Here is a 26601-nt window from a genome sequence, read left to right as displayed (position 1 = left end):
ATTCCACCCGCATGAATTGAATCGGAAAGGGCATTCTCGGTAGCAGGTTTTTCATTAGTTAAATAAGAACCAGATCGAGTGAATGAAGTATTGATCATCTTTGCTTTTTAAAATCCTATTATAAAAATTTACAACAATATTTTGTATTATGTTTTATTTAAAAACGAAAATTACCTTCCAACTTAGAAGTTTGACCTAAGTTTATTTTGTTTTTTTAGATTTTCAACTCAATTCAAAGCATTTTTATCTTGTTGTTGTTGTATGCAGTTTCCAGAAAACTGTAATAATTTTTTTCTATTTGTGAAAATTTCTACGCAATTCAAAGGTAATTTTAAAATACCGTATATTTTACACTGCATTATTAATATTTTGATTTTGGAGGTTGCAGAACGTATAAATTACTTTAAAAAATGAAAAATATTATTTGATTTTAAAAGAGTTTTTTTTATATTTTAAAAATAATTAATTTTATCCCGGTATTTCGGGTAACAGTTTACTTTTTTCCCGAAATCCCGGACAAGCAAAAGACTGGGAAATGAGAAACCCTATTATGTATCTTATTAGAAATCTCTATACCACATGTGATAAAATGATAAGATTGCCATTGTATATTCGAATATAAATTCGTACATGCATCTTCCCAATGGAAACTCTGTATTGTCGAATACGGGACAGCTTCTATGACGAAAATATTTGAATGCTGTAAGCAACCAAATTACAAGCATTTGCGCAAGCGCTTTACAGAGCACCAACATCTCGCTGTTTAGCTGATGGATGCTACGCACCAAAATATCTTATAACACTTCCGATGATTCTATCCGGGGTAGTCACGGCTTTCTTATCATCAAATGTCACCGCATGCCACTTTTAATATAAACATTGAAAATGACGGATTAACCTTTCGCTTTTAAGCGAATTATACTAGAAGAAGTAACTATAAGCTAATACACCCATACCTCGCTATACGGCCGCTCTTTATACGGCATTTCCCTATAACGGCCCTCTTCAATTAAGGCACGTTTTCGATTTACGGCCTAAAATGTTTCGCTATAACGGCAAAAAAACTTTTTTTCGATGTCGATATATCTACATGTTGCCAATCTTGCGCAAGCGCAATCTCGATGCACACTCTTTGCTATTTCCTCTTGTTTACGAGCCTTATTCAGTGTGTGCTCATAAAGCGGCTGGTTTAGACTTGTCTGTGAGTGTTTCATATACATATTTATTACTGATTGTTACACATTAACTGGAAAAATTGGAAACAATTAGGGACATTTTTCGTATGTAAGTACTGTACATATGTAAGTACAAATTAAAAATTTTTAATCTAGCACATGATCTCGGCTTTGAAGGTTTGAACGAACGTGATGTGCTTGATCTACTTGAAGCTGATAGGGAACCCCTTTCATATGAGGAACTCATTCAGTTGCAAGCAGAACCGGCATTTGATGAAGAGACAGAGCCTGTTGTATCCAAACAGCTAACATCAAAAAATTTGTCGAAAGCTTTTTCCAGTTTCGAACAAGGAATAAACATCCTCCTTGAAAACGATCCTGACGTCGAACGTAGCGCTAAAGTTTCTCGAGGAATTAATTCAGCCATTAGCTGTTATAAATCACTGAAGAACGAAATAGACAAGAAGGCAAGACAAACAACGTTGGACAATTTTTGTAAGCCAGGCCCATCCTTACCAGCGAAAAATGATAACGACAGTGATCTGCAGGTTACCATTTCTTCATCGTCTTCAGATTAAAGCCATTTTTTAAAAAAATATGTATGTAAACATACACATATTTTATGTAACATGAAGTTGTTTCATTTTTGTTTATAGATTATTGTTGGTTTTTGGAGTCTGTTATTATTTTATGTACAAATGTATGTACTTGTTATGTATGTATTTTTGATTTAAATGAAATAAAAAGATAAAATGCATTTTGAATGATAAACCATGTGATATATTTAACAAATTTGGAACCGATCCCATTGAATTTGTATGAATTTGTATTAGAATAATTGATTCCTTATACGGCTTTTCGCTTTGCGGCCAAGTTTCGTGGAACGTATCTAGGCCGTAAAGCGAGGTATGGGTGTAATTAAAATAATTTATTGCCAACATGCATGCAAGGAAATGCCACCTACCCATATATGCTGGGAGGGTGGGTTTACGTGTGCCAATATTTTCTTACGGAAAATTATAGTTATGCGCAAAACCGTAACTAGAGCGTGGCAATAAGGGGGTTCATTCCACATATTTCTGAATTTATTCCAAAGAATATTTTAATTAATTATATAAACGTTTTAAGCACGTCATTTCGACGGCCGGATGACCCAGTGGTTAAGGTGGCCATTTATGGCTCTGGGGCATCCGGGATCGAAAAATCCCTAAGAATTTTTGGAAATGGCTCGTCCTGATAAATCGGATTTCGTCCTCACCACCTGGCCGCCCCATTGTGGGCCTGGCCGAACCCATAATGGGCTCGCTTAAAAGAGGCACTCTTTGTGCTCACAGGGAGAAAATAGTTAAAAAAAAAGCACGTCATTTCTGAATTACCGACAAATTGATGCGCTTGACTAGTATAAATTTCCACAGTAATGGTTCCGTCTTACCCCGATATAGAAAAACCTTTAGATTTTTTTCAAAAAGCTTGATGTAAAAATACAGTATGTAATTTAAAATTTATAAAAGTTTAGAGTTTAGAAGAATGACACCTCGTGACAGTTCCTATTTAGTAATACTGTACTTAAGGCATATACAGTAGAGCATCGTTTATCCGACCCCCGATCAACCGTCACATCGGTTAACCGACCGCGTTCTAGTCGGCAAATTCAAATGTCCGCTAGTGATGTTGCGCTACAGTATTTGGCTATGTCTTGACTACTTTAATATTATTTTTGTTAAATTTTTGCATGTTTTAGCTGGCTCGACCATGAAAGGGTAGCAGGTATTTAAACGAGGCTTAATTTTCTATTTTTCTTTATTTTTGAATTTATTTTGTGCAAAATAAAGAAATAACTTTTAACGATACAATAGCGACGATTATTATTAAAAAAAACAATTTGTTAGGCTTAACATCGATGAAAATTCAACGCGAAGTATGTTAATAGCGATATACTAATTACATGGGATATACTAATAATGTATTTTTTCATACTTTTCCGTTATCCATTTTTTCAGTTATCCGACCAACCCCAGTCCCCAATTGAGTAGGATAATTGATGCTCTACTGTAGTTTACTACTATAAAAAAATTACACGTTTTTCTATTTACACGATACCACACAACTTGGAGTATTAATAACGTAGACGAGAGAAAAAATGTCTTATCATAATTATGCCGAAATATCCTCCAATAATTAAACATATAATTAAATAGAAACTTAAATAAAATATGTTATAATACCGTGGCCATAGCTACGTGTACCATTTATTTGTATAATTCTTCTTAAATGTCTTGTGAATTACAGAATAAACACAAGAGTCTAGCTCCCTGGTAAGTATTACTTCTAATGTAGTTAGTGTTCAAGTAAATTTCATTTAAAAAACATAATACTGCATATAAGGAATTATATTGAAATTAGGCAGTGTGTTATAATTTGTTTAGTAAAATAAACGTTTAGAAATTGCAAAGTTGCACTTATAAAAGAAAGAAATGCCGAATAGTTCTCCTAGCAAACATTACGTTCCTTCCACCTATAATTGGCTGAGTGAAAGGCGGTTTTACTCTCGAAACCTGTCTTTTCTCTAAGTAGACCTATACCTTCCAAAATAATATTATTCAGACAATATGATGGTTGCGTATGTCATGTGAGTAATGAATTTATAATTAATGCAGACAGTAATTTTTTAAGGCTATATACTCATGCATATTACAGAACGTTCGATTACTACTAATAATAGCACTTATCTCCGTGGAAAATATCAAATTTTAAGTCCCCCTGTTTTATTTTATTTCCCCGTCTCGTAATCTTACAATATTAATTTTTTTTAACATAGACGAATTCATTTTTAAGCAAGATGTCTATTCATAAATTTATTTTATTTTCACTTTTAACTAATAATTTCGAACAAAGCATTTATTATGAAAACAAAACAGTATTGTACCGATATATCACAGATCGTCATTGGCGTAGCCAGGGTTTTGTTATGGGGGGCTTAGTAGAGGCTGTAATTTTCTGGGGAGGGGCACCAGATTAACTAGAGGGGCGTGCCCACCCATGACCCTTCCTGGCTACGCCCATGTAGACCGTACTGTTTAAATTTTGTCTATGACTATATTTTAAACCACATTCACTACATTCCATTTTATTTAACGTATAACGAGTTGAACAACGTCGACAGTACGTAAACAAATGATATGGCTTGTAACTACGACCCGAAACTGACTCAAATGCAGTTGCCGCCATAGGCGCTGTTCTCCGTAGCGGCATAATTTACAACTAATTCTTACCAGGAAGCTAAACTCTTGTGTTTTTCCGCAATTTACAAGACATTTAAGAAGAATTTTACGATAAATGGTGCACGTAGCCATGGTCACAGTATTATAACATATTATATAATAGTCTACTTAAATGTTTAATGTTTAAAATAGACTCATATGTTGGAAAATATTTCGGCATAATTATGATATATAAGACATTTTTTCTCTAATCTACGTTATTAATACTCCAGTACTGTGATTTCTCTATAGTAGTAGGCTATATATCATAATTGTTAGTAAATAGGACCTGTCTCTTCTTCTAAAGTTTCGTAAATGCTAAATTACATATTTTTACATCACGCCTTTTTAAAACAACTAAAAGTTGTTAGTATATCGTGGTAAGACGGAGCAATTACTGTGGAAATTTATACTAGTCAAGCGCATAAGTCTATCGGTAATACAGAAATGACACACTTAAAACGCTTATCTAACTTATTTAGAATATTCTTTGGAATAAATTGAAAAATATATTACAGTAGACCCCTTTGTTACCATGCTCTAGTTGCGGTTTTTTCTCACAACAATACTTCTCCATAAGAAAGTATTAGCGCTCATAAACTGTCCCTCCCAGCATATATGTGGGTGGCTAGTATTTCCTTGTATTCAGTATTGCCAATAAATTATTTTAATTATTAGCCTATAGTTACTACTTCTAGTATAATTCACTTAAAAGCAAAAGGCTACGGTGCCGTTTTGAATGTTTATATTAGAAGGCATCCGAACATCTTGCTCCAATCGGCTAATTTGTACGTAAATAATATCTATCGTAAGGTTCATTCCGCGTAACGTTACCCGACTTTGAACCGATTAATAACGTTACGCGAAGATATGGAAATTATAGAAATAGTTCGTATCCTAGACGTTAAACACGACCAGCGCGTTCTTTTAAGAGCAGAATGGGGAGGAGAGTTTAATAAATTGTTTTTATTGATTTAAGCTTTTTCTAGAAAGGTATAATTCTTCTGTAGAAAAAAAATTGGTGGTAAGCGAAGTGATATCGCTTACATCAGCGGCCAAATGGATAAGAGCAAAGACCACTGTTAGCGAGTTCGCGCCCGATCAGAGGATGACCATGTGGACATTTTCGAATTTTCTTTACGTGTTCAATACCTAAATAGGGGCAGTCCTCCCGGAGACACATTTCGACAGATTGCCAAGTGTGGCGTTCGTTGCCTTATCACAAAAATCCAATATTAAAGATTTTGTGGCCAATTTGTAAGCTCGAGGCTCGAGAACTCCGAACAAATATGAAGCCCATAATGGCCGAGTTAATAAAACCACCGAACATCGACATTCGATGGTGGCTTGGCACCCGACCAACGGCCGCATGAAGTGTTCCGGATTTTCTTTGCGTTGGTAACACCTATAAATACCGTCCAGTATCCCATAAAAGACCTACGGGAGGCTTCTCCCTTGGCGTGCGTTGCCGTGTACAAGTAAACCTAAACTTAAACGGAACAAATAAGAATAAAGCAAGGAATATTTTCATTATCCAAAACTCTTTATTAATAATTTAATATTGCAGTTACAATTTTTAAAGAAGATACAACATACAACATATATTGTATTATTGAAGTAAAACCGGAAGTTCGACTCTGAGGTGCACCAATTAAAGGCTAACTACAAAGAAAAATAAATATCTGAATATAATTTTAATATAAAATATTACATAAATAATGAAATGCCTTTGAATATTAATTTATTTTAATTAATTAATTAATTAATATTTTAGCTGTTTTCTACAAAACAAAAATTAAAAGTTATTACAATAATTAGAAATTCAAATGCAGCGGAAGCTCGCTTAAAGAACACCTCGCACAGCGAGTATTTTGCATAACGAGCAAAAATTGCAAGAATATACCTCGCTTAACGAGCGATGTTTCGCATAACGAGTGATGTAGAGAAGGGAAGTCCCGAATTGTGCGCATGCGGCATGCTCCATCAGTCTGTTTAGCACTCCTTACGCGAGCACCTTTGTGTCGCTTGCGATCACATATTTTTTCAAACTTGTGTTCACACATATTACTTATAAACATCAACAACCATAGTCCGTTATATAATAAACACGCCAAACGATATGCCAAATTCTTGGGTCATTAAATTTAATGACCGATTCCAAATTAAATTTTAGAAGTGTCTGAATTAAAAATTAACTATTTATAATAATTAAATTTAAAACGAGATGGAAACATGACTGTCTACCTCTAGTCAAATTAATTAATTTCTAATAATTAATTATAGCCTTTACATAACCCAAGAATTCGGCATATCGTTTGTAGTGTTTATCGAACATATTAGCTGTGATTTTTTTTGAATAAACGTTATACCTAAAATATTTGAGCATTTTTTCGGCGTAGAACGCATTATCGTATTTTACATTAATTTCTATAGAAAAATTGTTTCGCTTAACGAGTGTTTTGCATTACGAGTAAGACTCTGGAATGGATTATGCTTGTTAATCCCACAATTGCATTCATATAATTAGTTGTAAGGAGCTAATCGTATAAGGCAGTCAGTTGCCTTATACTTAATTCTATGAGAGAAAAATAAAATATTTAATAAATTCATAAATAGAACAAAATGTGGCAAGTCTTCCACCTGCATTGACAACTCTCATTAAAATTTGACAATCGACTTGTGACAATTAACGGCTGCCTGACCCAAAAATCCATTAAAATTTGCAGAGTTAAAATAGAAAATAAAATTTGACAATCGACTTGTGACAATTAACGGCTGCCTGACCCAAAAATCCATTAAAATTTGCAGAGTTAAAATAGAAAATAAAATTTGACAATCGACTTGTGACAATTAACGGCTGCCTGACCCAAAAATCCATTAAAATTTGCAGAGTTAAAATAGAAAATAAAATTTGACAATCGACTTGTGACAATTAACGACTGCCTGACCCAAAAATCCATTAAAATTTGCAGAGTTAAAATAGAAAATATATTTTCTATTTTAGAATTAAGTATAAGGCAACCGACTGCCTTATACGATTAGCTCCTTACAACTAATTATATGAATGCAATTGTGGGATTAATGGGATAAGGCAACGTGACGCCTGGACCGTCTGCCAAAAAGAGATTCCTCCGGGGAGTTATTTCTACGTGAAATTGGAACCTAATTAGATGTTAGAGACGTGAAGAAAACTCTAAAACCTCCACTCAACGGAAGTCATGTTATTTCAGTTCAAGTCATGACCGGCAGGACTCTGTTGCTAACAGGAAAAGTATGATGTACAGGTTGTGGACAATAGTATTGTGACGAAAAATTGCATGCCGACATTTTGACGACGTCACAATGAATAATTGTTCGTTATAAGTAAAATATTAAACGTGTCCCGATATGTCTCCTTACCAAATTTGGTGGCATTTCAAATATTAAATATCTCTCTAGATATATCTTAAATATCTCTCATCGTCTATGGATATTTTAATTGCGATATTCCCGTATAATTTGCATAAGGTATTATTTCTTTACCTTATGTTATTGTTACATTAGACTTATTATTTTAGTTGGTTATTTAAATGCTAATATAATCAGTTATTTAAACCTCAATCTTACAAATAGCTTCGTGTTGAATTCAGATCAGACGTACAACTGACGTTTTTACTATTATTAAAATGAGTTTTCATAAGTTAATTAATTAATATTGAATTTATTTCATTAAAATTAATATTCTGTAAACCTCACTTTTTTTCGCAGATCGTCCATGTGTTACGTTGAGTTATTCCGTTTGTCCTACGTTTGATTTTTTTTACTTCTTTTTCCCTATGGGCACCAAAAGAACCTTTCACTGTACTTATTACAGATTCGGTCAGGCCTACAACGAGGACGACGGACATGGCCACACCTAAGATAAACAAACTGCACCTATAGACACCATCATATATTTTACGTAATTATTTGATGGAGAAAGAATCTTTTATATGTGATGGGATTAATGGAATAAGAGTACGCAGTACTTGGGCCATCTGTTAAGAGGAGAGGTGCCATTCGAGAAAGCTTTCTACGGGAATCTGGCTCCTATTTAGGAGTTAGATACGTGAATAAAACCGAGAAAACTTTACATCGGTCAGGGGCAAACCTACGAACAGTGTTCGGTGGTTTGATCTATTAGGGCACTGGTCCCGTTAAACTTAAATGTATATTACTCTGTAAAAATAAGTTTCGTACATGAAAGAGAGATTTTGTTACACTTCCAATTTTCAAAGAATTTTTTCATATTTTGAATACGTCTGCACAAAATTTTGAACAATTCGCTTTCGAATTTCTTTGTTTTCTGTGTCGACAAAAGTCTTCTAATTTCGAATAAAAATATCCTCTCAGTAGACGTGTTTACAGCCTCGAATCGGGTCAGTTACTGAAGCAAAATATGTAAATTTAAATAAACATTCACACGATTGGACGTTTTAACATTCCCACGCGCGACATCATCGACTTTGATCGACATCCAGATGTTCCGCAATCAATGAAATTACGACTAATTGCATATTTTTCTTATAAAAAGAAGCACCAATTGCGTGTAGTCGGTATACACAGTTAAAACCTTCAGAAACACCAGAACAATTCAGCATAACTAATAAGCGAAGATGAACAAGTTCCTGTTTACGATCATCGTTGTCGGTAATTAAAGTTTATAAAGTATCTTTTGACGTACTTTATAATGATTTTGTACAGTCAAACCTGCAATAACAACCATCGAACTGTGACAGTTTTCGTCAGGAACCTGTTTTGGAACAAGGATAGATGCTTACAGAATAGTCTACAAATTCTGCCATTGTTTTAACGTTTCTTTAAGTGGCTGTTGTTCATAGGTTTAACTGTATTTATAAGTAACTCAATGACTAAATATATATATTTATTTTTTTTTTTCAGGAGTTATTTTCTTAGAAAGTAGCGATGCTCGATACAAGAAAACTGAAAGACGTGATCAATTCAGGTTGGAGGAATTATTAAAAGTACTGGGCATAGATATTGGTGCAGATACTAATGTAGACGCTGATGCAAGTCTCGGAGAGGAGAGTGATCCGTTAGATTCGGTCAAAGGTCGAGCTGATACTACAATTTTTACTGGTTTCCGAGGAAGAGCCTTTAACAACAAGAATATAAACAATCACCAAAGTAATGAGTAGATCGGTTTATCAGAATTAAGAAGGTCAGTATTATCATTAAACAAAAAAATGTATTAAATTATACGGAATGAAAACAGTTTAGTTTTTAATTGGGCTGCAATTTTAGAAAAACATGTATATCTGTAAATAACCACTGTCGTTCTTGTGTCCGTCTGTGTGTTCTTCCTTATTGTCCGGAACGGAGTTACATAGATGAAACACCAGAAAACATATGCGAAGCCAAGGGGCCAGAAAGGAAAAGTGTGATGTACGGGGGCAAGCACTACTAAGTTCAGATGAAGAGCATATATTTCAAGTGAAATAAATTAAAAATTTGATTAAAAATTGCAGCCCGGCATTGTGAACACCTCACAAATAACTGCTCGTTGTTTATAAAATAATTACCATTTGCTTCCCTTTACGAGTATAAACAGCTCTAATAAATATTAGAGCTGTTTATACTCGTATGGAACCTCGCTTAACGAGCATAATCCGTTCCAGACTTACTCGTAATGCGAAACACTCGTTAAGCGAAACAATTTTCTCATAGAAATTAATATAAAACACGATAATGCGTTCTACGCCGAAAAAATGCTCAAATGTTTTAGGTATAACGTTTATTTAAAAAAAATCACAGCTAATATGTTTGATAAACACTACAAACGATATGCCAAATTCTTGGGTTATGTAAAGGCTATAATTAATTATTGGAAATTAATTAATTTGACTAGAGGTAGGCAGTCATGTTTCCATTTCGTATTAAATTTAATTATTATAAATAGTTAATTTTTAATTCAGACACTTCTAAAAGTTAATTTGGAATCGGTCATTAAATTTAATGACCCAAGAATTTGGCATATCGTTTGGCGTGTTTATTATATAACGGACTATGGTTGTTGATGTTTATAAGTAATATGTGTGAACACAAGTTTGGAAAAATATGTGATCGCAAGCGACACTAAGATGCTAGCGGAAGGAGTGCTAAACAGACTGATGGAGCATGTTGCATGCGCACAATTCGGGACTTCCCCTCTCTTCATCACTCGTTATGCGAAACATCGCTCGTTAAGCGAGGTAAATTTGTGCAATTTTTGCTCGTTATGCAAAATACTCGCTGTGCGAGGTGTTCTTTAAGCGATCTTCCGCTGCATTTGAATTTCTAATTATTTTCATAACTTTTAATTTTTGTTTTGTAGAAAACAGCTAAAATATTAATTAATTAATTAATTAAAATAAATTAATATTCAAAGGCATTTCATTATTTATGTAATATTTTATATTAAAATTATATTCAGATATTTCTTTTTCTTTGTAGTTAGCCTTTAATTGGTGCACCTCACAGTCGAACTTCCGGTTTTACTTCAATAATACAATATATGTTGTATGTTGTATCTTCTTTAAAAATTGTAACTGCAATATTAAATTATTAATAAAGAGTTTTGGGTGGTGAAAATATTCCTTGCTTTATTCTTATTTGTTCCGTTTAAGTTTAGGTTTACTTGTACACGGCAAAGCACGCCAAGGGGAAAGCCTCCCGTAGGTCTTTTATGGGAAACTGGATACTATTTATAGGTGTTACTAACGCAAAGAAAATCCGGAACACTTCATGCGGCCGTTGGTCGGGAGCGAAGCCACCATCGAATGTCGATGTTCGGTGGTTTTATTAACTCGGCCACTGTGGGCTTCATATTTGTTCGGAGTTCTCGAGCCTCGAGCTTACAAATTGGCCACAAAATCTTTAATATTGAATTTTTGTGATAAGGCAATGCCACATTTGGGAATCTGTCGAGGTGTGTCTCCGGGAGGACTGCCCCTATTTAGGTATTGAACACGTAAAGAAAATTCGAAAATGTCCACATGGTCATCCTCTGATCGGGCGCGAAGTCGCTAACAGTGGTCTTTGCTCTTATCCATTTGGCCGCTGATGTAAGCGATATCACTTCGCTTACCACCATTTTTTTTTCTACAAAAGAATTATACTTGTCTAGAAAAATCTTAAATCAATAAAAACAATTTATTAAACTCTCCTCCCCATTCTGCTCTTAAAAGAACACGCTGGTCGTGTTTAACGTCTAGGATACGAACTATTTCTATAATTTCCATATCTTCGCGTAACGTTATTAATCGGTTCAAAGTCGGGTAACGTTACGCGGAATGAACCTTACGATAGATATTATTTACGTACAAATTAGCCGATTGGAGCAAGATGTTCGGATGCCTTCTAATATAAACATTCAAAACGGCACCGTAGCCTTTTGCTTTTAAGTGAATTATACTAGAAGTAGTAACTATAGGCTAACAATTAAAATAATTTATTGGCAATACTGCATACAAGGAAATACCAGCCACCCACATATATGCTGGGAGGGACAGTTTATGAGTGCTAATACTTTCTTATGGAGAAGTATTGTTATGAGAAAAAACCGCAACTAGAGCATGGTAACAAAAGGGTCCACTGTAATATATTTTTCAATTTATTCCAAAGAATATTCTAAATGAGTTAGATAAGCGTTTTAAGTGTGTCATTTCTGTATTACCGATAGACTTATGCGCTTGACTAGTATAAATTTCCACAGTAATTGCTCCGTCTTACCACGATATACTAACAACTTTTAGTTATTTTAAAAAGGCGTGATGTAAAAATATGTAATTTAGCATTTACGAAACTTTAGAAGAAGCGACAGGTCCTATTTACTAATAATTATGATATATAGCCTACTACTATAGAGAAATCACAGTACTGGAGTATTAATAACGTAGATTAGAGAAAAAATGTCTTACATATCATAATTATGCCGAAATATTTTCCAACATATGAGTCTATTTTAAACATTAAACATTTAAGTAGACTATTATATAATATGTTATAATACTGTGACCATGGCTACGTGCACCATTTATCGTAAAATTCTTCTTAAATGTCTTGTAAATTGCGGAAAAACACAAGAGTTTAGCTTCCTGGTAAGAATTAGTTGTAAATTATGCCGCTACGGAGAACAGCGCCTATGGCGGCAACTGCATTTGAGTCAGTTTCGGGTCGTAGTTACAAGCCATATCATTTGTTTACGTACTGTCGACGTTGTTCAACTCGTTATACGTTAAATAAAATGGAATGTAGTGAATGTGGTTTAAAATATAGTCATAGACAAAATTTAAACAGTACGGTCTACATGGGCGTAGCCAGGAAGGGTCATGGGTGGGCACGCCCCTCTAGTTAATCTGGTGCCCCTCCCCAGAAAATTACAGCCTCTACTAAGCCCCCCATAACAAAACCCTGGCTACGCCAATGACGATCTGTGATATATCGGTACAATACTGTTTTGTTTTCATAATAAATGCTTTGTTCGAAATTATTAGTTAAAAGTGAAAATAAAATAAATTTATGAATAGACATCTTGCTTAAAAATGAATTCGTCTATGTTAAAAAAAATTAATATTGTAAGATTACGAGACGGGGAAATAAAATAAAACAGGGGGACTTAAAATTTGATATTTTCCACGGAGATAAGTGCTATTATTAGTAGTAATCGAACGTTCTGTAATATGCATGAGTATATAGCCTTAAAAAATTACTGTCTGCATTAATTATAAATTCATTACTCACATGACATACGCAACCATCATATTGTCTGAATAATATTATTTTGGAAGGTATAGGTCTACTTAGAGAAAAGACAGGTTTCGAGAGTAAAACCGCCTTTCACTCAGCCAATTATAGGTGGAAGGAACGTAATGTTTGCTACTCGGAGAACTACTCGGCATTTCTTTCTTTTATAAGTGCAACTTCGCAATTTCTAAACGTTTATTTTCTAAAGAAATTATAACACACTACCTAATTTCAATATAATTCCTTATATGCAGTATTATGTTTTTTAAATGAAATTTACTTGAACACGAACTACATTAGAAGTAATACTTACCAGGGAGCTAGACTCTTGTGTTTATTCTGTAATTCACAAGACATTTAAGAAGAATTATACAAATAAATGGTACACGTAGCTATGGCCACGGTATTATAACAAATTTTATTAATTGTCTATTTAATTATATGTTTAATTATTGGAGGATATTTCGGCATAATTATGATAAGACATTTTTTCTCTCGTCTACGTTATTAATACTCCAAGTTGTGTGGTATCGTCTAAATAGAAAAACGTGTAATTTTTCTATAGTAGTAAACTACCTGTATATACCTTAAGTTTTGACGGCCGGATGCCCGAGCGGTCAAGGTGGCATCCTACCGCTCTGTGGGATCCGGGATCGATTCCCAGGAATTTTTTGGGGGGTGGTCCGTTCGGATATATCGGGCCCCGTCCCTCATCACCCGGTCGCCCGATTGTTGGGCCTGGCCAAACCGATAATGGGCCTTCTAAAAGAGGCCTTCTTAGTGCCCACAGGGCGGAAAGGGTTTAAAAAAAAGTGTAACTGGTTAATTCTTTATTATTTATTACGCTGAAGAAAATATGCTATTTGAAAAGCATAGTTTTTTAAATTCAACTGAATCGAACTTTTTTGATACTAGAGTTACTTCTAAAGTATAATTTTTATGTTTTTATATTTTTCAGTATATTTATTTTGTTTGTCCAAAATAAAGAAATAATTTTTAACGATACAATAGCCTCGATTATTATTACAAAAATTTCCGTTAGGCTTAAAATCGACGAAAATTCAACGCGAAGCGACACGCAACGGAGAAAAATTTCGACATGGGACAGGTTAATATATTTTTTCGTACATAATCGGTTAACCGAACAACCCCAGTCCCTAATTGATTCGGATAAACGACGCTCTACTGTGCTTTAAATTTTTAAAAGTGTTCCAATTTCGATGTTCAAATGGGTGAAGACTTAAAATTACAATTAATTTAAATTAGACAAGTTATAGTAGGATACATTCTTATTTTTCTAGTAAAGCAACTGTCAGGCCCGCCGTGAGCGGGCGTGCAAGACGTGCACCGCACGCGGGCGGCAAATTGGTATTGCTGGAAAGCTCAGCGTAGGTAGTCGTAGTTAAACAGGGGCGGCATAATCGGTATTGCACACGGGCGCTCAAACAGCTAGCGGTGCCCCTAGCAACTGTAATAGTCGTAATCCATTGACAATATCTAAACAGCATGTCAGTTTTGACTTGTTCTATCAATGAGTAACCTTCCGGTAGTTGAAGTTGTATTTCCGTAACGAGCGTAACATAGCTTCTTGTGGTATAAAATAAGTGCTTAATTTTTCTTTATTCTGATATATCAATAGCTTCTTGGTACAATTCTAGATCCGAATGAGGGGGTTGGGACTTTAACAGAGCTGTAGAGCATACTGATACTGAATGTAAAATAGAAATATAAACAAAAGGGTGTTTCTAAATGACAAACAGATAAATAGTTCGCTAGAGAAAACGTACGTTTTCTGAACTACTCCATTAGATTACTTCGCTGCCTGTCACTTGAAAACATCCAAAACGGAGATGAACAATTAAATAAATATAATAATTTATTATAACATTTCATCATATTTTAGTATACGAAATTGTAATTAAAATATTAAATTCAAAAGATTTTGGAATGTTAAAACTGGCAACACTGTTCCTATTGCGCTAGAAAAGTAAACACATGTGAAATGGATTAATATTTAGGTAAATTGAATAATTTATTCGAAAAATAAGCTTGATCTGTTTAATTTTGTTGTTAGAGTTATTAATAATTATTATTTTATAATTTTTTTCACTATTCATTAATAGTGAAAAAAAAAATTCCAACAGCTTAAATGACAGCCCAGTGTTGTTTCAGTTTGAGAAATTTGAATATAATACATGTGTTTGAAATTTAGATTTTATAAAGAAGAGTGTAACGTACAATACTTTATCTTATGAACAAATTTTGTAAAAAAAAACCATTTCTCGAATATTGCATGTGGGTTATCATGCCAATTAAGTTGCTAATTACCTGAGAAATAAGCATGTTTCTTAAATATATTAATAGGTATGATAAACAGTATACCAGTGGCACACTCAGGATTTAATCTTGGGGGAGCCAAGATTAAATCCTGATTGCAGCATTGATGGGATCTGTAAGTGTGGTTGAATAAAAATGTTTTAATGCAAATTCAATAAAATTCCCACCTTATGTGACTGCTAATTCATGAGTAGTATAGAAATAGAACACAGGACACAATATAAGTAAAAAAAAAAATGAATTTTAATTAGGAAAAGATTTTTGGAAAAAACATAACCACTGGTGAATGCACATCTTTACTTTCTGTAAATGTAAAGATGTTTTAATTGACAAATTTGGCTAGTTATCCATGAGTTTTATAAATAAAATAGTTGACATAATATAGGTATACCTCAAGTTATGTTGTTTCGAATTATGTCATTCTCAATTATATGTCGTTTGTCAAAAAAGTATATGGAAAAATAAAAATCAAGTTTAAGTCATTTTATTTGACTTTTCATCCATGCACCACAAATATTGAAGTCATAATATCACTAGAAAGCATTAAAAGCACATAAAATCATATTAAAATATGTACATTTACAGTAAAAGTTAATATAATCATCATAAATCCTAGAGAACAAAACATGAAAACATCTCTGTTTCTGTGTTGTCGTCTTATTTAGCGGTCTTTAAGTGCTCGTTGTTGGTGTTTTAAACTGTAGTTTCGACTTACGTCGCCTCTCCTGGAACCAATTACTGACGTGAGGCGAGATATACCTGTATACATAAAACAAAAATGATGAGCTCTAAATATTTCTAACAGTGGCTGATTCACTTGTATAAATATTTCTAAGGATATTCAACAACTTCTAATGAATATTTTTTACTTACATAATTACAATCTTTAACAACATATTTTGATCCGTAAATTTAATAACGTATTTTATAATAATTGTTACGAGTTTTGCAAAGAAAATATAAAAATTTACAAGAATATCATTTATGTTATGCAATGTATTTAGTTTATTTAAAAACTTTTAAAACTTAGCAATAATTCTAATTTAAAATATGTTTTATGCTTTTTAAAACTTAAACTATTATGAAAGTGATGTTATATATCTTATTTCCTATAATGCAGTTTTTGGTTCATTGAAGTAAAAGTGTCAATTATGGAATCAACAACTTTAATAATTAAACACTTACCTTCTGAATTTACTACTGAAGAAAAAGAAGAATTGCTTCAGCATTTTGGAGCCACTAAAGTACGTTGTATGTCAAATACTGGGAGAATGGTAGGTATTATTTTCAGTCATATCATGTAAAATTCGTATGATGCTACATTGTTTTTATTGTGTTTTGTTGAAAGCATTTGTTGAAAGCATAATTTAAACCAATTATTTTAAAAACAGAAATTAATAATAATATTTTTTAAGCTTAATTTCATTTATTAGAAAATTATAAACCAGAATAATGAAATAGTAAGGAGTAATAGGACATTGAAATCTACAGCTAGATCTATACCTCACGTTCAAACATCAATTATTTTTTTTATAATACAAATGAACAGTAAAATATATGATAAAGCAAAATGTGTAGCTAGAATTGAAATCTTTCAAATAAAATTTCTGGATAAATTAGATTAGAAGTTATTTAAATGTAAATTTCATCTTCTGCAATCATCTATTAATTTAAAAATTGTGTTTGTAATCAGGATGTTATTCTGATAATTGATGTTTTCTCACATAATTTTAAATCGTTATAACTAGGAATGCGCTATTAATCTCACTATCAAATTTTAAGAATTGTAATTGCAAAATATTCAGTAAATATTAGAAAAATTACCATATTTAAAATAAAAGAAAGAAGTACGAGGCGTGTTTTTAAAGTAAGTACTGTTTTGAAATATAAAAAAAACAAGCAAACATTTTTAACAAAATTTTTATTTATGTGAAAGCCCATATTTTACACTACTTTTCTACATAATTCCCATTAATATTGAGACACTTATTGTATCGTGGGACCAGCTTTTGTATTTCATCCTCAAAGAATGTTGCCGCCTGATGAGACAACCACTGCAGAACGGTCATTTTGACTTTGTCGTGATTGTTATGGCGCTGCCCTGCCAGATGCTTCTTCAAATGCAGAAACAAATGATAGTCACTCGGTGCTAGGTCGAGACTGTATAGAGGGTGGTCTAATTGTTCCCAGCCAAATGATGTGATTAGGTCTTGAGTTTGATTTGCCGTATGTGGACGAGCATTATCGTGGAGCAAAATGACACCCTTGCTCAGTAAGCCCCGCCTTTTGTTTTGTACTGCACGGCGCAGTTTTTTTAAAGTTTCACACGTCTGTTCTCTTTCACTCTACAGTCCACTTTTTTAATCAAATCATCGATAATGACTGAAGGTTGCCCACTTCATTCCTCCTCGTGAATGTTTGTACGGCCATTACTAAAGGCCCTAACCCATTTTCGTGCCATTCCATCACTCATAACGCTTTCACCATAAACTTCATTGATTTGGCGATGAACTTCAGCCGCTTTCGAGCCTTTAGCACTGAGAAAACGAATAACGGCACGCACTTCGCAGTCGGCGGAATTCTCAATGAGCGGCGGCATTTCAGTAACACACAAACAACAGTAAACACAGTCGACTGGCTCCGTAATGGCGTTTGTGGCTTCCCAACAGATGTAGGTACACAGCGCGCATGCATTAAGTGCCAACTGCAGCGCTCCAGCGGCGTTATATTAAAACGGTACTTACTTTAAAAACACGCCTCGTAAATATTCATTATATACAAATACAAACTTGTATATAATGAATTTTTGGAGATTCAGTATTGTTATGCAGCTATATCCAAAATTGCAAGTAGTAGACATATTTAAATGATTCAGTAAATCTCAGATTTGTTGTAAATTTAGAATCATCTGGAAGAAAAGCTGGCAAGCGCACTGCATCACAAGCAGAGGCTGTGGGTTCAAGCCTTGGTTCAGATGGTTCTAAATTATTTAATAAATTATTAAAATTATAATTATTAATTTAGTTAAGAGATGGTATCTAATGTCTACCTCTAGTAGCAAATTACTTAGTATTAATTATTAAAATTAGCAAAATTGTAGCCCAATTACTTAGGTGATCGTTTGACGATGTTTTGAATGATTGACACATCGGTGTTGCGGCGTTAATCATTCATTACTATACGTTGGCGTGAAGTGTAATAATATTATTCTTTTATTGATGATGTTTCTTTTCAGTTTCTAACTGGTGAGCCAGTTCAGATAACCTCACAGGTCAGATTTGGCTTGTGGCTTCATTTTCAAAGCCCACATTTAGGTTTTATTATACACCATATATAAATTCTTAAATCTCATCACTTTCAAAATAAACTCCTATTGTAGCTTTAGCCTATGTTCATACCACTTGTCAAAGTAGTCCTAAAAGCTATTTTTAGGATGTCTTTATGGGCTCTTGTTGCTGCAGGTCACACCTCTGCTTATGATTGGAATCTGCAACCTTCATCTTTTTTATTTAAGGGAAGAGAGAAAAGTCCTTAGGGACAAGATTAAAAGATAGAGAAATTGTGGAAGTAACACTATGACCTTTTGGTAAATATTTGCTGATTGGATATGATTAATGAAAGCCAAATGTGAAAGCTGCAGTGACAAAAGCCTTTAAAATCACAAAAATTGGAATCTAGGACTGTTTTAATAAGCAGTATGGATGATGGCAAAAATTTCTAGCTGCAGAAGGGGCTTACTGTAAACATAGTCTTCTGTAAAATTTACTATTAGCATAAAAGTTACATTAAAAAGCTATGTTTATTTTTTGACTATTATGTATTTTGTCTACTGATGTGCATTATATTAGACCAGTTTTGCTATCTACAACAATATAAAATAATTAAAATATATTCTCTTTTCATATTTATTTTGTCTTTTTCCTTTAATATAAAATTAATGTTTCTTTGTAATTTATTTAAAAAAATAATTACTCTAGAATTAACTATTCTTAAATATATTACAATTGCTAATGTATTTTTATTTTAGAAACACACAGCGTTTGCTAATTTTCCAAATAGAGAGAATGCAGAGATAGCTCTAAAAAGATTACATCAGTTAGAGATTTTAGGTTGTCGTCTAGTTGTAGAATTTGCTAAAGTTCAACATCAAAATGATTTTCCTCATGAAAGTGACTTTAAAAGGTAATTTATATGTTGTTATCACATCATTTATTGTATCTGTTATTATTATTTATTACTTCTGTTTACATATTAAGCTTTGCTGCAATGATGATGATGATGATGATGATGATGATGATGATGATGATATCATTATATTCTTATATCAAAAATATTTCAATTATATACACTATCACTATATCCATGACAAAAACAAAAACAAAAAAAAAAAACACTTTGTCAGTTTGATGAAACAATAAAATAATTTCATTCAAAAAATTTTCAAAATATATTTAAAAATTGGTTTAAGTTTAAATTAAAATGCAATATATTGAACTTATTAACTAAAATTCTTTATTAGTATGGAAAATTTTACATGGAGCTAAGTCAACATAAGAAAATTATTACAGTAGACCCCCCTATAACACAGTAAATACGTTCTGTGTTATATGAATCCATGTTGTACAATCACTTAAATACATGAGCCAATATCATGTATTTAAGTGATTGTACAACATGGATTCATATAACATGGAACGTATCTACCGTGTTATAGGGAGGGTCTACTGTATTTTACTAGTTGTACACAGTTGAATATTTACTGTAAAAAGTTACAAATAAATAGGGAAAATAAAGAAGCAAATAAATTTATTTACAAAATATTTATTAACATAACACTTATGAAATTTTTTGGTATACAACATTTTCTGTGTTCTGTGTAACTTTTATGGTTATGTATTAATTTCTGCATGTAAATTAAGTTGATGACATTTAATTGAATGTAGTTTTTCATTTCTTGTTTTTTCAATTAATTGTAATAAGAAAACCAATACAAAAAGTAAGTTATTTTGGTGAGAACTAATGTTTATCAGATCTATTAGTAAATACATTCAAGTCAAAGTCATGCCACCAATAAAAAATTAATAGTTTATACAGCATAATTACACTTTAGTACCATTACGTAATGTATGTAGTGAACATTAGTATGCTTTTACATATGCGTATTTACATCAGTGATACATGATTGATTCATCGGCTGTTGAAAACAACATACAATGTAGTTTTCATGCATATTGACATTTTATTAATATACATCCTTTGTCAGAAAAGTTCCAGGACAAAGCTCATAAAAAAATAGAAAATTGCAATTACCAAGTAATGATGCTAGCCCCTGTCAAAGTAGTCCCCTTGGCTATCTATACACAATTGCCAATGTTTCTGGAGGTCTTGGAAGCAAGCAGAGAAAGCTTCAAATGTGATGCTTGTTAGCTCATTTTCACAGCCTGTTGGAGCACCAACTTTCATCCCCTGCAATAATCTTTGACACAAATGTTGGATTATGTCTGACTCTGTCTAATAGTTCAGCAGCGATTGTTCATCTATGATCTTTCTGTTCAGATGTTAATACATAAGGGGTGATTTTTGCATTAAGTTTTCATTTTCCTAAATCTTTGCATAAAATCTTATGTCACACGTTACGATTCAAACTCAGTTTTTCTGATATCGTGATGTTACATGTTACATGACTGTTTTCTTGCCTTACAGCCTTACACGCTCCACATTTGCATTGCTATCTGCTGAAGATAGGCAACCAGCCCTGGGATCATCTTGCACTGAATTTCTGCCTTCACGAAACCTTTTGTGCCACTCGAAAATCCGGCTTTTTGAAAGTGCCTCACCCGCATATGCTGCTTAATCATATTCCACATTTTGGTAGGGGTTTTTCCAAGCTTAATGCAGAACTTAATGTTCACTCTTTGCTCACAATCAGCATTCATTGTGTCACTCCAACTATTGCGACAGCAATTCAAACAGTGTGTTGATAAGTGCAGCTCTGCCACCTATCAAGTTTGTGCAGAAACATTTCCAAAAATATGTCGAGTAAGAACACATACCAGGTGATATTAAAACACTAATTTATTGCTTTTTATTTTCACGTGTACAGAAATAAAAAAATTGTCCTGGAACTTTTCTGACAAAGGATGTATTAATCTCTATGTTAAACAAATTAAATAAGTTCTTTAAACATGAGTTTTAGTTGAAAATAAAGGTAGTTATATTTGTTTATATCTGCTGAAGTTATGATAAATAGTGCACAGCAGTTGTTAAGAGTGATGTTTCACTTGTTTACCAATCTGTGGTAAGAGTTCCCAATTTATATATTTTGTATAAATCAATCTGTTTTCTAGAGATTTTTCAGATTTAAAAATTTAACTTATATTCTGGAATATATGGTAAATGAAATATGTAATGTGTTTAATGATATCAAAAAGTAATTTTTGAACAATGTTTTCCAATATTTTAAATTTTTTTTTTACAAAAATATAAATATATATATAAATGTATGTATGTACAAAATTAATTACATTATACATATATACTTTAGATTTTCAGATAAACAAAAGGATGTAGAAACAAATGGAATTTCTGAAAAGGAAAACATGAGATTAAGGATGGAAGAATTTTCTAGGAGAATTCATGCAGTTGCCCCACATTTACGGTACATTTTATTTTAATTCATTAACAATTAGTTTAAACTGATCATTTTTTTCATTGCATTTCTAATTGAAATATTTCAGAATTTTTGCTAATAAAATGGTTTATTAATTGTTGTTATTAAATTAAATATTTTCAAATTTTAAAATATCAGTTTAAAATATTTGTAAAGAAAAACTTTAAAATTATAATTTTTGACAGTAATTTTGCTTAAACTAACTCTAATTTCTGAATGAAAACTAATTATTTTCATTAAGACAATTTGATATTTTAGGTAATATGAAATTTATAAAATGTACATGAACTACAATTTTACAAACTTGTAATTGTCACGATAATTATAAACAAAATGTTTATTTCTATTTTTGTATTTAATATATGAATTTTAGTTTATTTATATAATGGTCTTATAACGTAAAATTTAATTTAATTAGTAATTGACTTTTAAAGTATAATCATTTACATTTTTATATATTTTGAATTTAAGTATCATAAGAAAAAATTTAATAGTATGATGTACAGAGCGTTTATAATTAAAGTATATCACTTTAGAATTAGAACAAGCAGCAAAGAAACTGTTCAACATGCCTTTGGCTACTCACAGTCACATATTGCAATTGAGTTATCATGTTAACAATAGCAGAATACATGTCAGGACTAATGAGATTTACTTTTCTTTCAATTCACTTCTTTAGTTTTCATAAATTTGCTAGTCCACCTGTATAAGTCCTCTCTTTCAAATAGTCCTGTAACTCTAGTCACAGTGTATGAGATCAAGTTAATGAGCAGGCTATTGCATTGGAAAAAATTGACTGATCATCCTTTCATCACCAAATGTGTTAGTATGTCCCTCACAATGACTGTGGTTTGGGATCTTATACTTGCACCATGTTACATAAACATGATGTTATTCAATCATCTCTATTGTAGTTTAGGAATAACAAAAGTTTGCAGAATGTCTTTGTTGTGCTCTGTTGTGTTGTTATGTTGATGTGACAATAGTGCCATAATAGATCTGAAGCAGCAAAAATTGTAACTGTTTTTGATGATAAAAGAAATGGTACTTATGGATTAAGGGAATGCCAGTCGAAAATTGTGAATTTTTTGAGTAATGCAATTTTTATTTGTCACATTTATTACAATTGATAAATCAAACAAAAAATTAATGTTATACAAAAGGCATACTTTAAATAATTAACAAATTTCCAAAAATGCTTACTTTTTATGTTAGTAATTTATCATTTCAGTGGCATGAATTTTGCAATGTCTCGTAAGATTGTTGAAGATGCTTCGTTTTTACGGTTCTCTCTTCTCCACATAAGCTCGATCAGATACGAGTTAAGATAATGACGAGAAGTACCTCTTTGTACCTTGTTCTTCCATTTAGAATTTCCCCATAACCTCTCTATGTTCTGCGTGTGACATCCGGTATCCGCATTGACAAAGTTTAATTTGTGATTCACTTGATAATGAAAATATCCTGCTTCTTGTAATTCTTTGGTATTATAGCCTTTTCAACAATCTGAAAATATGGTCGTTCATTAATGTGATTTACCACTTCCTTCAATAATGTTCCTGCCAACTGATTTGGCACAGGGACAAGGAAACATTTCTTTGTCTCTCGACATAGTCCACCAAACACCCATTGTTGGGGTAAAACACGACCAACATTGTACTTCCTTCTTGTATACATCGTTTTGTCTATTTTAACTATCTTGTCAACACCGCCTATCTTTACGTCACAACGAGTCATTAAAGAATGGGCGCAGACCTCCCTCATGTAACTGTTCCAATTGATGGTTGCAGAAAAGTCAAGTCCTACTTGCATTTTACAAAATTCTAATGAAGAAAGTTCCAGCGACCAAATGTATATAAAATGCAAAGCATTAAGGAATGATATACGTGACCCGAAAAACCAGTTATCTGTCCTAATGCCCCTTTTCTGACGACATGTCCTGACATGGCATTTCCATTTCGGAGCTTCTGTTTCACAAAAATACAAATGCATTGTATGGTTATTATTGCAAAAACGTTCAGAATGTAAAATTCCTTTTTTCTGAAAAAAACTTACAGCTCCACGTTCATCGTTCGGTAAGTCCCAAAAGGTATATTCCATTTTCAGATCAGTCATGAACGTGATAATGAATCTCACTATGTAACACAAATGAGCAACTTGCACATCTACTTTGCATAAGAACACGAGCAAGTCATGACGTTAGATCTACTTGTATTTGACGTTAATTTGTATCAACGATTGCAGATAAAACGTAAAGTCACGACTTGAAAACATAGTAAAAATAAATTATACACACAATAAAATAATAAAAATTGCCACACTCCACGATTTATACCGATATAACAAAATTTCACACATTATGTTAAAAACCACATGAAAACACTAATTGTTTTGTAGAGTATACGGAAAAATGGCACACAGGTGACATCAATAATCATTTCTTGCTGTTTTTTCATTTTTTCAAATTAAACAGTTATTTTTCTTCTTTTTAGAGTTAAATTTACTAGTCTATTGTTATTTAGATAATTTCATTCAAAAATGCAATTTTGATCGCAATTTCTGACTGGCGTCCTCTTAACCCATAAGTACCAAAGAAATAATAATAAACTTTTTCAATTATAAATTAAAACTTATTACTAGTGAGCTCATACGTGGTACGATCCAAAAGTTCAGGGACTGCAGTAATCTATGACAACAAAAGCATGTATTTGAAGTTACAGCATATGAAATGGATTCTACCAAACCACCTCTACGTGTTCAGGTTAATTTCACCCATGTCATGTGATTAAACCGCAAGTGCTGCTGTTTTTTTCCAGAGATAGATACCTTTGTCCTGCGACGTAATCAAAGTGGAGTTTCAAGAACAACCTCCAACATTAAATTTTGTCAGCGTTTAGGTAAAACACCTACAGAGATTTTAAAATTGCTAAGAAAGGTGTACAGTGATTCTACGGTGAAAGGTCACGGTGAAGTCGAAATGTTGGAGGTTGTTCTTGAAACTCCACTTTGATTACGTCGCAGGACAAAGGTAACTATCTCCGGAAAAAAACAGCAGCGCTTGCGGTTTAATCACATGACATGGGTGAAATTAACCTGAACACGTAGAGGTGGTTTGGTAGAATCCATTTCATATGCTGTAACTTCAAATACATGCTTTTGTTGTTATAGATTACTGCAGTCCCCAAACTTTTGGATCGTACCACGTATAAATTTTGTTATGAACAAATTAAAAGTTAATTTAAAATTTTATTTTTGCTTAAAAAATCTTGTTATTTTTGTATACATTTTGATATTTCTAATCATTAGAACATTAGATATATTATGATATTAAGGAATACTAAACTGCTAATAAAGTTCAAGCAGTGAACATTTATTCTGATGAAGTGCTTTGAAGGATAATTTATGTTCCATTGTCAGATTAAACTCTCACATTTCACCATCAAGAGACATAAATCATTCTGAAAAACATTTAATCAGAGTAAATGGTGAATTCTTGACCCTTATTAACAGTTTTGTATTGAAGTTGGTAAGAATTAGGTATCAATGAAATTAAATTATGATAATTTTGTTGTTAAGTTTTTGGAATTTATGAATTTAATATCGAGTAAATTCAAAATTATTTAAATGGATTAATAATATAATAATAATTTTATTCAGTTATTTTTTTTAATCTTTCAAACACTAAAAGTTTTAAATGTCTTTTCCCATGAATTACTTTCCAATGAATTAGAAATACACACATGTAAACAAAAGTTTGTTTTTCTGATTATTAATTAATAATTATAATTGATTGATAATTAATTATTGTGTTAATTTTTAGATTAGATTATTTGCCATCACCATTACTTAAGTACTCATATCCAAGTCCTTCACCATCTATTATTAGTAATATAGCAAATGCACTGGCTTCTGTTCCAAAATTTTATACTCAAGTGAGTAAAATTTATTTTCAAAGGTTTTTTTATTAGAATTATTTTATGTAAACAGGGTTCATAGCAACCATGGAAAACCAGAAAACATGAAATTTTGATGTATTTGGAAATTAGACATAATTTCATCAAAATTGTTTTGATGCATGGAAGTAATTGCATAAAAATTTTTTTTTTATAGTTTTAGTTTTGTTTTAATAATAAAATTGATTTTATTTTTAAAATATTTAATTCAAAAACTTTCTTAAATAAAATTTGTGTGTAGGAAAAAATTATGGAAATTTAATAATTACGAGACAAAAGTATGGAAACTTCCTTTTTGTAATTAAAATTCAGAAGTGTAAATCAATATTAAGAGAACATCTTTGTAAAGAAGTATCCTGTATAAACATTTGCATATATAAAAGGATGGAAAACTGTAATGCCACCTTAAAACTATCAGGTGACATATGAGAATTAATTAATAT

At 32.3% G+C, this 26601-nt stretch overlaps 1 protein-coding gene across 2 annotated transcripts in view; it reads left to right on the top strand.

The window, feature by feature from the left end:
* Positions 1 to 26601, top strand: part of LOC136988430 (RNA-binding region-containing protein 3-like) — a 45934-nt gene that overhangs the window by 4136 nt on the left and 15197 nt on the right. The window contains exons 1-5 of one of the 2 annotated variants that reach the window (XM_067286274.1): positions 15169 to 15216; positions 16656 to 16809; positions 19563 to 19717; positions 22080 to 22193; positions 26026 to 26137. In XM_067286274.1, the coding sequence (XP_067142375.1) occupies positions 16687 to 16809; positions 19563 to 19717; positions 22080 to 22193; positions 26026 to 26137 (504 nt within the window). In that variant the 5' untranslated portion in view covers positions 15169 to 15216; positions 16656 to 16686. Of the gene's footprint in view, positions 1 to 15168; positions 15217 to 16655; positions 16810 to 19562; positions 19718 to 22079; positions 22194 to 26025; positions 26138 to 26601 lie in introns of those variants that run through there. The other variant, XM_067286273.1, reaches the window with a different exon arrangement.

Source organism: Centruroides vittatus, unplaced genomic scaffold (genome assembly GCF_030686945.1).
Source record: "Centruroides vittatus isolate TY-2023 unplaced genomic scaffold, ASM3068694v2 scaffold_3315, whole genome shotgun sequence".
In the NCBI taxonomy this organism is placed as follows: domain Eukaryota; kingdom Metazoa; phylum Arthropoda; class Arachnida; order Scorpiones; family Buthidae; genus Centruroides; species Centruroides vittatus.
Note: the sequence above shows the minus strand (reverse complement) of the source record. Positions and strands in the feature narration are given on the sequence as shown.